The sequence below is a fragment of the Epinephelus lanceolatus genome, chromosome 15 (assembly GCF_041903045.1).
Source record: "Epinephelus lanceolatus isolate andai-2023 chromosome 15, ASM4190304v1, whole genome shotgun sequence".
NCBI lineage: Eukaryota > Metazoa > Chordata > Actinopteri > Perciformes > Serranidae > Epinephelus > Epinephelus lanceolatus.
Genome location: NC_135748.1, coordinates 41850376 through 41863469, shown reverse-complemented (window position 1 = coordinate 41863469; position 13094 = coordinate 41850376). Strand labels below are relative to the sequence as shown.

Below are 13094 nucleotides of genomic sequence, written 5' to 3'. Positions count from 1 at the left end.
GTCAAACTAAACTGCAGGTTTAACAACAACAACACGTCACCTGGCTGTCTGCTGAACATCTTTTGACCCACGTCACAGTAAACAGGAGCTGTTTGTTGTGGACGTGTTTGTCTTTTTTTGGACAAGAAGATGAGGGATGAAATTATTGTGGACATTAAGCAACCTATTTGAGCTGTTCTGGGTAGAACAAGGTAATAACACCATAATTCAGTTTCAGCAACAGCTGCAGGACAAAATTAATTAATCAAATGTATTTTTAGGCTCTTTGAGCACCACAAGCTGGGAGCCCTCCAGTTCTATTATATCGGAGAGACGGCAGACGTCTCTACGGCCGATATCTGCAACACTCGGCAACTCACACCAAAACCATGTACACTGATAAACAGCACTACAGGTAAGAGGAGAAATATGTGTTATTGATTTTCGGGTGAACTGTCCCTTTAAGGGTACGAGGCTGATTTGGTGAAATCTTTGAGAAAATGACCTGCAAACTGACAAAAAAAGGGAAAACCCAATTTATTCTATGTGCAAAATACCCAATGGTTGTATGACTCCACCCACCAGTCCACCCTGTGGTTTAATGACTCCGCCCACCAGTCCACCCTGTGGTTGTATGACTCCGCCCACCAGTCCACCCTGTGGTTGTATGACTCCGCCCACCAGTCCAGTGTCTCTGACAGTCTGCATCCATGTCAGTGAAAACATGGATGCTTCACACACAGAAGATCTATACAATTAGCACAGTTTCAAGATTAGAGTCACCAATTCAGTATCTGACCAAATGTCTCCCCTTCTGTTCCTGAGATATGACGTTAAAACATGATGATGTCACAGTCAAGCTGACCTTTGACCTTTTGACCTTCATTATTTTATCCTGTTAGACATGTGTGTCAAGTTTTGTCAGACTAAGTGTATGAATTCTTCAGTTATGGCCCAAAACATATTTTGTGAGGTCACAGTGACCTTTGACCACAACATTCCTATCAGTTTATTCTTCAGTCCAAGTGGACGTTTGTGTCAGATTTAAAAGAAATTCCCTTAAGGTGTTCATGAGATATTGTGTTCACGAGAAAAAGACAGATGCAAGGTCACAGTGACTCTGACTTTTGTCCACTTAAATCCAGTCAGTTCATCATTTAGTCCAGAGGAACATTTGTGCAAAATTAGGTCACACTGACCTTGTCCTTTGACCTTTGTGCATTAAATTCTAATCAGTTTATTCTTCAGTCCAAGTGAACATTTGTTCCAAATTTAAAGACATTCCCTAACAGTATTCTTGAGATATCACATTAACAAGAATGAGACAAACACGGCCACAGTGACCTTGACCTTTGACAACCAAAATCTAACCAGTTCATCGTTGAGGCCAAGTGAGCATTTGTGCCAAACTGAAGAAATTTCCTCAAGCTGTTCTAGACATTGCATTCACTGGAAACCAGCAATCTTGACCTTTGACCACCAAAATCTGATCAGTTCATCCTCAAGTCCAAGAGAATGTTTGTGCCAAATTTAAAGAAATTCCCTCTTGAGATATCATGTCACAAGAATGACACAGATGAGGTCACAGTTACCTTGACCCTTGACCACTAAAGCAAATTAGTTTATTGTTAAGTCCAAGTGGACATATGTCCAAAATTCTCCTTGAGGTGCTCTTGAAATATCGTGTTCACAAGGATGGGACAGACGGAAGTACAGATATACATACAGATGGACGGACAGACAACCCAAAAACATAATGCCTCTAGCCGCGGCTATCATCGACATGGAGCCATAAAAATATTGTTCAACGGACATTGTCGGCACAACTTGCAGATCGAGTAATTCTAGAGACATAAATGGGCTATCATTAATACTAATACTAATAAGAATACATAGATACATTTATATAGCGCTTTTCAAGAAACTCAAAGACGCTTGAGCGGAGACGTACAGCCATGGAGCGGTATTAGACAAAGAGCGCTGGCCAATCTGGAGAGAGGAGGTAAGATGGTTGAAGCTGTTTCACATCACCAGCTACCGGACGGGATTTAATTTAGTTAAACACACGACACTATTTCCAAAAAAGCCTGGATTCAAGAGCTGAAACAGTTTTAATGTCCTGATGAAACAGCTACAAAAGTCTGCTGCACCAGAAACCAGAGACCAGAGAGCGCCCAGCATCAGCTGATTCTGTTTTTATTAAAGTCACAACAAGGTGATTTGTTTACCTGCGTGCTCTCACACTGCATGTTTAATGTTCGGAGCGAGCACGTCCCCCAGACAACTTCCATCTTACAAAGGTCAGAATCAACATCAGTACATTTTTTTTACTGTCACACACACCTCCAGAATACTGAACACCTCTGGTGAATGATGACCAAGGACAAACTGAACTCATCGGTGTGTGTGTGTGTGTGTGTGTGTGTGTGTGTGTGTGTGCCTTTACCGCGTTTGGGAACCTTCCCAGTGCCGGGCTCAGGCGTCTCTGGAGACGTTGTGTCGGCCCCATCATCAACCAGCTGGATCTGAGACAGACAGAAAGTGAGACAGACAGTTAGTCATGTCTTCCAGAGATGTCTGCAGAGCTGGGAAGAGACGGAGTGACAACTGTTAAAGAGGACACACAAACAGAACATCAGAATTTTTCCACCTTCAGAGCTGCAGAGCAGAGACAGTCGGGGTCAGACAGTCTTTTAAGCCGAGCAGAGACATAATAAAGAGGATTAGTAACACAACACCTGATTGATACTGAAGCTGACTTCTGTGTGTGTCTGTTCCTGTACGCCTGGGTCACAGGTGACATTTACTCACTCAACAAAGTCCTCATGAAGAAACCACTTCAACAAATAGATTCATTCTTAAGGGTCAAGTACACGCAAATCAACAAAACCTGTCACGTCCACCGATTTTTCTCATTGGCAACAATACCTTTTTTCCCGAAACTAGAGATACGGCCTTGTGGTTGTTTGCCTCCGCCAACCAGTCTGAGAGGGAATTTAATAGAAAGGTATGAAGTGTGTTTTTTGGCTAAATAAAGATGTTTCACACACGTCTTCAGGGGGGTCAAAGGGTACAGATGACCCCAGCCCAAGGCCAAGGAGGCCCCTGAAAACATCTATGGTTGATCTTTAAATGATCTTTTAAAATCCATGCCAATACAAGTTAATGTATTTACATGATAAATAAATGTATTTCTATAATTAAAGCACATTTTAACTTGTTATCTGATACTCCCACCCTGTACAGGTATTATGAAATGGTGCAGTCTGTGCACGGTGCACAGAACTTACCAGTGCCACTAACAGAAACATGTGAGGTGAACTGCGGCCTGATTGGATAAGTCAGAATAGATCACCAAAATTTGGGGGTCTTAAAGGAAAAGTAAGAGAGAACAAGAAAATGAAAGGAGCAGAGAGGTGATGGACAAACGTCAGGGAAAAAAGTGGAGAAGCAGCAGGAATGACAGAGCTGAAGGTGAGGAGTGAGGCAGAGTAATGTTTAGCAAACAAAACCTGCTGAAGACACAGGTCACAGTGATCTTTGACCTTTGACAACAAAATTCTAATCAGTTTATTCTTCAGTCCAAGTGAATGTTTGTACCAAATCTACAGAAATTCCCTCAAGGTGTTCTTGAGATACTGTGTTCACGAGAATGAGACAGATGCAGAGTCACAGTGACCTTGACCTTTGACCAACGAAATCCAATCAATTCATTGTTGAGTCCAAATGAATGTTTGTGTCAAATTTACAGAAACACCCTTGAGGTGTGCTTGTGATATTGCCTTCTAAAAAATGAGACAGATAAGGTCACAGGGAACTTGACCTTTGACCCCCACAATCTCATCAATTCATCGTTCAATCCAAGTTAACATTTGTGCCAAATTTGACGTAATTGACCTCTGACCCTTGACCACCAAAATCTTATCAGTTCATCCTGGAGTCAAAGTGATTTTGTGCCAAATATGAAGAAATTCCCTCGCAGTGTTCTTGAGACACTGTGTTAACAAGAATGAGACAGATGCAAAGTCACAATGACCTTGATCTTTGACAATCCAATCAGTTCAGTGTTGAGTCCAAGTGAACGTTTGTGTCAAATTTAAAGAAACACCCTTATGGCGTTCTTGTGATATCGCCTTCTCAAACATGAGACAGACAGGAAACGTTTGTGCCAAATTTGACGTAATTGACCTTTGACCCTTGACCACCAAAATCTTACCAGTTCATCCTAGAGTCCAAGAGATTTTGTGCCAAATATGAAGAAATTCCCTCGCAGTGTTCTTGAGACACTGTGTTAACAAGAATGAGACAGATGCAAAGTCACAATGACCTTGATCTTTGACCACCAAAATCTAATCAGTTCATTGTTAAAACCAAGAAGACATTTGTGCCAAATCTGAAGATGTTCTTGAGATATCGTGTTCACAGGGATCGGATGGATGGAAGTACGGCCCAAAGTACGGACAGAAAACCTGAAAACATTAAATAATGAAAAACATTTCGTTCAAACGACCATCATCAGCACAACTTAAAGATCACGTAATCCTAGAGACGTGAATGGGCCATTAGACAAAGAGAAGACACAGGTATCATATCAAACTAAGGAACCTGAGGCGTCCACTGGTACCAACCATGTTATGCTATCTTGTTGAATAGAGGGCCAAATAACGCTTAAATGTAAAGTTAGGCTAAATTGAATTTGACTGGAAAACACAGTTCACAACCTTATACACTTCTTACTGTTACAGTTCTGCACACAATTTGACCAATATTTAATTAAAGCAGACTCCAGGCTGAATGAATAAAGGCAGAAAATTATTATTTGTTCACTCCTGATTTGATAAAGAGGTGATGCCTCGCTGCAGCAGTCGCGACTTCGACTCCAGCTTGCAACCCTTTGCTGTATGTCGCCCCCCCCCCTCCCCCCCTCCCCCCCCCACTTCACACTCTTCACTCTGTCCTGTCCATTAAAGGGCCAGTGTGTAATATTTGGCATGGTTTATTGTCAATCTGAATCTGAATATTCTACCCATTAATATGTTTATATAAGTGTATAATTGCTATAAAATAAAATTTGTTTGGTTTTCGTTGCCTTATAATTATGCTTATATATATATATATATATATATATATATATATATATAGCAAGGGCCTTGCTTTAGAGAGGTCGCCATCTTGCGCCGCCATGTATGTATGGCAGACTGAGCGGACAATCCAGCCAGAGAACACGTTTCGCGTGTATAAATGAACCAACGAAGACAGCGGGAGGAAGGAAGAAGGAGGAGGAAACAGCAGAGTGTTCGTGTTCGTCGATAGAGAGTAGTGAAAAGTTTTTTTAGTTATAAAGTTTGCGAATGGACCACACTTACCACGCAACAGGAGACAATGAACCCGAACCGTCATCTGCGAGGAAAAGAAGACGCAACTTCACTCCTTGTGATGCACTCTCTGCGGCGCTTTTCCTCCTGGTGATATATCTCCCCAACGATGGCAGCAGAAGCATTGAATCCCATTCTGTGCATTCAGCCTCTCTTCTCACCCGCTCAGCATCAAACACATGGAGTTCCTCATCTGTATGCTCCGGCTCAAACAGGTATGGCTCTGGATCTGTGTCCGCTACAAGAAACTCTTCAAAATCGCGTTCAAAGTCGTCCATTGCAGCTACTATAGTCCGGAGATATTGCTAGGCTAAATAAACAGCTGAACTCTGTTTACCGGCTACGCTGTCAGTCAGTGTGCGGGCTGGAGATTGGTGGAGCAGAGAGGGGAGGGGGGTCCCCACTTAGTATGGTAAACGAGTATGTGTGTATGAAGTGTGTGTGTGTTACGCTAGAAGAGTCAGAGTTTGGGACGGAGTCTTTTACCCCCTGGAGTGTTACCGGAGTTTTTGGAGTGCTCAAATAAACGGGCCTTTTTCCCGAACGCTCCTCTGGTCTCCTGCTCGTGAGGGATTCATTACAATATCGTAACATGGTTTAGATTTCTAAATAAACATTCACCTCGTCGCTAGATAGACCTACTCCTGAAAAACTCGTGCGCAAGGCTTTTTGTCCCTACGAGGCCACCGTCATTTACCCGACGGGAGGGGTGAGCGAGTGAGCCCTGCAATCTAGAATTTGACCACTGATGTCACTGTTTTCAACCCATTTTACACCCTGGCCCTTTAAAGGCAAAAAAAGCCCAAAAATAAATCTTAAAAAAAAAAAAAAAACACATGTAGAAATGTGATTAACTGGATTATAATTGCAGGAAGTATAAAAAGTATAGGGATGGGGTGTTGATTATGCTGGTGGTCACATCTCACAAACACACACCAACTCATCTACAAGTGACATTTATTATCATTTATTACCAAGTTGAAACCAGTAACAAACATTTATGAACAAACGAGGATTAGAGTTTTGTAATGTTCTTGTATAAGGCACAATGTGTCTGAGAAGTTTAAAAGATGTCCTGTGCCTCTTGTGCGTGTGTGTGTGTGTGTGTGTGTGTCTTTTCACAGCTAACTTTACTAGTTTTGTTTATTATATTGTTATTTTCAGTTTTTCCATTTTCCTTCACTGTTTGTAACTCTGGTATTGAAGGCTCTTTATAAATAAAGTGTATTTACTGACTCACAAATGACACAAAACACATTACTGCCAATGGTTTCACACTATTCCACTGACTGACAGGTGGCGATGATGCGCCAAAAACGCTGTAACAGCAGAGAAAGAGAAGAAGAAGAAGACTGCTGGGTGTAAATGATGCAGGATTTAAAATACCTTCTGGGTTCGTTCTGAATCACATACTCTTTCTTTTTACCTTCAGTATGTACAGCTGCTGTCCTTGAGAGAGTGTACTGTTGCATTAGCATGCACACAATCAGGACATGCTACTCCATCATAACGTTACACCCTGAACTTTGACCCTCTTACTCATATATCTGTTACCATGGAGATAAAACAAAACACCATTGACAAAGCTCGCCAGAGACGGAGGTCAACGCGGAGAGATCTGCTGTTGTAGTGACATTACAGAGGCTACACATTTCTCTGTCATTGTTATTTAAGTTGGGACCACTTAAGTCAAAGAAACTTTATTTCAGCATCATATTTGGCGGTATGGCTCTGTTCTGGGGCCTCTGGCTTTCCTCGGGCCTACGCAGACAGCCTAAGGTGGAGGGAGCACACCTCTCTGCATTACTCTGGGACCTTTAACTCTGCTGTCTGATGTTGAGAGCTTAACACTAAAATCAAACATCTGCTATTTCAAACTATTAATTAATTTAATTTAATTAATTAACAAAACCTAAAACAATGAGAAAGTTCATTAAATGGCCATGAAATGTATGTGTTTGATTATATTTATATAGCTTTCCCTTGGGATGTATCTGACTGTCCCCTCCAGGCCACCATAGATAATCTTTGCTCACTGTATCGGGGGCTTTTTGCAGTATTTTTCTGGGAGGAAAAAAAAAATTTGTTTTTCATGAGAAACCAGCGAGCATGCAGCCCGGAGCAGTGGGAAAGAGCTGGCACCACACAGACAACAGAGGAAAATATCAACCCCCACACACACAAACCCACTGCGTCAAATAAAGAGCAAAACAAAATCTCAAACATCTCACAAAATAAGATCCAAAACAATAGATGGAGGAGGTGTGCTGTGGGGTACAGGAGGGTTGAGACGATGACATCATCCTCTGGGTTTTTATTCAGTAAATGTTTCTGTGGTTACCTGAGACTGTCTCACAAAGATCCCGTGATTCTCCTCACAGGTGAAGTAGCGTTTGCCTTGCACAGTGCCGTCGTTCTTGCCCTTGGCCTCGTCCAGGATGACTCCCACCCATTTCCCGGAGGCGAACAGTGTGTTGCCGATGTAGGCCACCGTGCCGCGCTGCCCCTTCCCAATCACCTCCACCAGGGAGCCCACTTTGACGGGCCGCCCTCCCCCGTCCGAGCTCATCCTGCTGCTGCCGCTGCTGGTGGTCTGGGTGGGACAACAAAACACACACATGCTGTTAAAACAGGAAGTCAGGTTCACATCAATGCTGATGGAGGCAGTTTAATTTGGACTTTTAAAGGGGTATTCCACTAAAAATACACATCAGTGTCGCTTTACTGTTCAGAGAGATTCTTCTGCTTGTCAGCCTGTGAAAACAGGAGGGTGTAAATCACCTGTTAGATCAGGATACAATCAGGAGTCTGCCACCATATGATTTCAATTCAAATTCTTGTGATTCAGGGCCCTGTGATCGATATGATGATATTATCTGATCATTTATCACAGTCTGTTACAGAAGAAACTGCCACAACTTTCTGTTTTACTTTTGGCCATAAAAGATAAAAGGGCACATACAGTGCCCTCCAGAAGTATTGGAACAGTCAGTCCAATTCATTTACTTTTGTTGTAGACTGAAAACATTTGGGTTTGACATCAAAAGATGAATATGAGACAAGAGATCAACATTTCAGCTTTTATTTCCAGGTATTTACATCTGGATCTGATACACAACTTAGAAGATAGCATTATTTGTAATGGAACACAAAATTTTTAGGTGAGCAAAAGTATTGGAACATATAAACTTAAAATAGATTAAAGTGAATGAGACTTAATATTTAGTTGCAAATCCTTTGCTTTCAATAACTGCATCAAGCCTGTGACCCATTGACATCACCAAACTTTTGCATTCTTCTTTTGTGATGCTTTTCCAGGCTTTCACCACAGCCTCTTTCAGTTGTTGTTTGTTTTGGGGGGTTACTCCCTTCAGTCTCCTCTTCAGCAGGTAAAATGCATGCTCTATTGGGTTTAAGTCTGGAGACTGACTTGGCCAGTCTAAAACCTTCCACTTCTTGCCCCTGATGAACTCCTTTGTTGTTTTGGCAGTGTGTTTTGGGTCGTTATCTTGCTGCATGATGAAGGATCTCCCAATCAGTTTGGTTGGATCTTTCTTTAAATTAGCAGACAAAATGTTTCTGTAGACTTCTGAGTTCATTTTGCTGCTGCCATCATGTGTTACATCATCAATGAAGATGAAAGAGCCCGTCCCAGAAGAAGCCATGCAAGCCCAAGCCATGACATTACCTCCACCGTGTTTCACAGATGAGCTTGTATGTTTGGGATCATGAGCAGATCCTTTCTTTCTCCAAACTTTCGCCTTTCCATCACTTTGGAAAAAGTTAATCTTTGTCTCATCAGTCTATAAAACTTTTTCCCAGAATTTTTGAGGCTCATCTCTGTACCTTTTGGCAAATTCCAGCCTGGCCTTCCTATTCTTCTTGCTAATGAGTGGTTTGTATCTTCTGGTGTAGCCTCTGTACTTTTGTTCATGAAGTCTTCTGCGAACAGTAGATTGTGATACCTTCACTCCTGCCCTCTGGAGGTTGTTGCTGATGTCACTAACAGTTGTTTTAGGGTCTTTCTTGACAGCTCTCACAATGTTTCTGTCATCAACTGCTGATGTTTTCCTTGGTCTACCTGTTCGACGTCTGTTGCTTAGTACACCAGTGGTTTCTTTCTTCTTCAGGACATTCCAAATGGTTGTACTGGCTATGGCCAATGTTTGTGCAATGGCTCTGATTGATTGTCCATCTTCTCTCAGATTCACAATTGCTTCTTTTTCACCCATAGACAGCTCTCTGGTTTTCATGTTGGTTCGACCTCTAAATACAGTCTGCACAGGCAAAACCTATCGTACCCAATCTGAAACTGAGCTCAGACATTCAGTGCTATTTATTGTTTGAATAATCAATGTAATTGGGAGACACCTGGGCAACAAAACACACCTGTCAGTCACATGTTCCAATACTTTTGCTCTCATGAAAAATGGGTGGGTTCAAACAAAAGGTGCTATCTTCTAAGTTGTGTATCAGATCCAGATGTAAATACCTGGAAATAAAAGCTGAAACGTTGATCTCTTGTCCCATATTCATCTTTTGATGTCAAACCCAAATATTTTCAGTCTACAACAAAAATAAAGGAATTGGCCTCACTGTTCCAATACTTTTGGAGGGCACTGTAAATAATAAGAGCAGTAAAGTTGACTTTTAACTGACTTCACTAACACACAGAAAGCAGCCAATGGGATCAGTTAAGCTTCAGGGCTTTCTGTCAGAGAGACCATTCTGGAAGACATCTTTTCATTTTAACCCAAAACATAAAAGGACTCTCTGTCTGTTGACCCGTATTTTCTCCAAAATCCGAAATATTTCCACACTGCTGATTTATACTAGAGTAAATAACGTTATTCTCGTCGTCTTCTTCTTAGCTGCTGCTGAGTGACTGTGACACAGAATTTCAAAATAAAGATGATGATATGGATCGATGATCACTGAATCAATGTACTGATCCAGATCAATGGATCGTTACACCCCAAGAAAACCATTGCATTAAGTTTTCAGTTGCTCTGGAGGAGAGTCGGAGGAAACAACCCTGGTGACAGAGGTGGTTGTTTACCAGTCGAGTCAAGCTGCCACAGGAGCAGAGAAAAAACAGAGCTGCTGCTGGAGCTGACGTGAGCAAGCAGAGAGTGAGTGGGGAAAATGCATTTAATTCAGGGGTCTGCGAGGCTGGAAATAGGACAGTGGCGTGAAGTTCTGCAGAATGGCACGTACAAAGTGCCAACAAGCGTCTGCAGTTGTACATTGTAAAAAATGTGGGCATATTTTTTGTTGCTTGGCATTAGCCACTGGTGTGTTTTGGCCTTCAAATGTGTGTATGATATGATGTTAATGCCACTATAGAAGAGACTTGATGATCCCTAAAATTAGGTGGGAAAAGTTTCTATATATTGATATCTGTATCAGTTATTGGTCAAATGAGTTGTTGCATATCGGCATAGCACCACCACTTTAAAGTTGCATATTTGGATAGAGTAAATATTAACAGCCTAGGAAACATTTTCGGTGTTAAATGTCTCTTAAAGCAGAATCTAATTTCAACCTGATCACCCATGACTTGCAAAAGTTAAATGAGTTCAGTGTCACCTTCACAATGTGATTATCACAGCCACCTTCTGACATGAAAAATGAGCCTGGAGCAACAGGAAAATATTTTGTGAACTGGCTTCAGGTTCAATCACTGCTTCATCAGATAAATCTCTGACATGCAAACTAGGGCTGCAGCGGTAGAACGGTTTCAACGTACACTGAGGTATGAAAACTGACGGTTATCATACGGTGTACATTTGGTAATCAATGGTGTTAAAAAAACAACGCAACTGGACAGAAAATCTCATCTTTATTTTACTTAAAAAAAATAAATAAAAGACTTTTTTTGCCTTCAATTGATGGAACAGTTGCTCTGGTGTAAGAGAGAGGAGATGACATGCAGCAGAGGACCGTAGGCTGGAAATGAACCTGTGGCCAATGTGACAAGGACAAGGCCTTTGTAAGGGGAGCGCCTCCTCTACCTGGAGCCTCTATTTTACTTATTGTCAACAAGGGAGTCTGTTTACACAACTTTTATTAAGAGGATGGTTTCAAGTTACAGTTATAGTAAAACAAATACAGTAAAATGTTTGTTCAAATAAAGAAAAACCTTGTGTTTTCACCCCTTTAACAGCCATTGTAATTTATAACATTAATAATTCTGTAATATCGTGATACGGTGAAATAAAGACAGTTATCGTACCGTGAAAATCTCATACTGTTGCAGCCCTAAACACACATTTCTCTCTGTCAGAGACTCAGCTATGATCCACAGAGGCTACAGGGCACAGCGTCACACTCTGTGGGTGCACATCTGCATTAAATGTCTCTTTTTCGGGACGGCTGAAGGACAGACAGAACGCAAAGTAGTGTTAATGTCAGTGTGACCCACTGAGCTGCGCAGGACCACACAGGCCTCGTCCTGCACTCTCTAAATGTCAATGCATGCTTAAATCAGCAGCGCTCCTGTTTTCTAGCTTTTGTGATAATTCCATGGCAACAATCACCTGAGGTTTCACTGAAGGTCTGACGTGTCGAGAACAAATCGCACAGCAAAACGTTTCCACGCGAGCTGCAATATTTTGTAATCAAATAATTCTGCATAACCCAATTTACAGTGTGATGTCCTAGAAGTGATGGTGACTCAGCAGAAGAGAGGAGAGGAGCAGATATTATTACTCTGAGAGAGAACCAGCTCTCCTTCAGCTCACTGTAAACACACACAATGTCTCTGTGCTGCTGTTTAATGTAAAGGTTAAACAACCAGCAGGACGGTCGACCACAACAGACAGACAGACAGACAGACACATTAAGGCTTTAAAATACTAAGATTGCATTTACTGAGATACTGTGTCTCGTCCACTGCAGGTTTCTGTGGTCATGTTGCAGTTCTTTGTACGTCACAAGTAATTTTATTTAACGAGTCTCTGCTGCTTAACTTGTTGATCTCCCAACAGATAACACTAATTTTATTCATATTAATAACAAAGTCCTTGGATTTCTTCGATTATTTTGGGGCTTTTATTGCCTCTGTTACAGTGCAGCCTAAGAGTGACAGGAAGGTGAAAGAATGAATGGGGACGACATGCAGCAAAGTCGAACCGAGGCCGCTGCTAAGGACTCAGCCTACAGGGGCCGGACACTCTACTTGCTGAGCTACAGGCCAACCCAGGATTTCTTGGATATTTGAGGCTGATACCGATATTGATATACCAAATCTGGTCCCTGACCAGTTTCTAATTCACAGGAAAAATAAATAATATTAATATAATAATCATATTCACACTGGGAATCTTTTTGTAAAATACATGAAGCTAACTTTTCACCACTGTGCAGCAACCATCCTGACATCCACCTACCCACAAGAGCATTCCCCAAAAAGTAACGGAAGTATTTCTTCCTCTGACTACTTGAAGCATATCTTTAATATGTCTCTCCTGTAATAAAAAACAAGTTACTTACTGGCACTGTGTCAGTCAATTCTGCACAATAAATAATAATACTTCATGCACTGATATCAGCCGATACTCTTCTTGTTGACTGCCGTGAGCTAATCGGCAAATAAGTTGACGTCACCGATGGCAGCCGCCAATGTTTTTCTGTTGTATTGCATCAATGTTGGCTAAATGTTGGTTATTTGCAGTCAGACTCAGACCACAGCAGCGAGCATACCGAGCTGCTGATTCGGACAAGAAGCCACTGGCTGAA

The 13094-nt window shown here is 41.7% G+C and overlaps 1 protein-coding gene across 9 annotated transcripts in view; it reads right to left on the bottom strand.

The window, feature by feature from the left end:
• Positions 1-13094, bottom strand: part of dctn1b (dynactin 1b) — an 83239-nt gene that overhangs the window by 59028 nt on the left and 11117 nt on the right. For all 9 annotated transcript variants that reach the window (XM_078175373.1, XM_033642736.2, XM_078175366.1 and 6 more), the window contains exons 2-3: positions 7696-7947; positions 2426-2504 (exon numbers count right to left, since the gene is read on the bottom strand). In XM_078175373.1, coding sequence (XP_078031499.1) covers positions 2426-2504; positions 7696-7923 — 307 coding nt within the window. In that variant the 5' untranslated portion in view covers positions 7924-7947. The remainder of the gene's footprint in view (positions 1-2425; positions 2505-7695; positions 7948-13094) is intronic.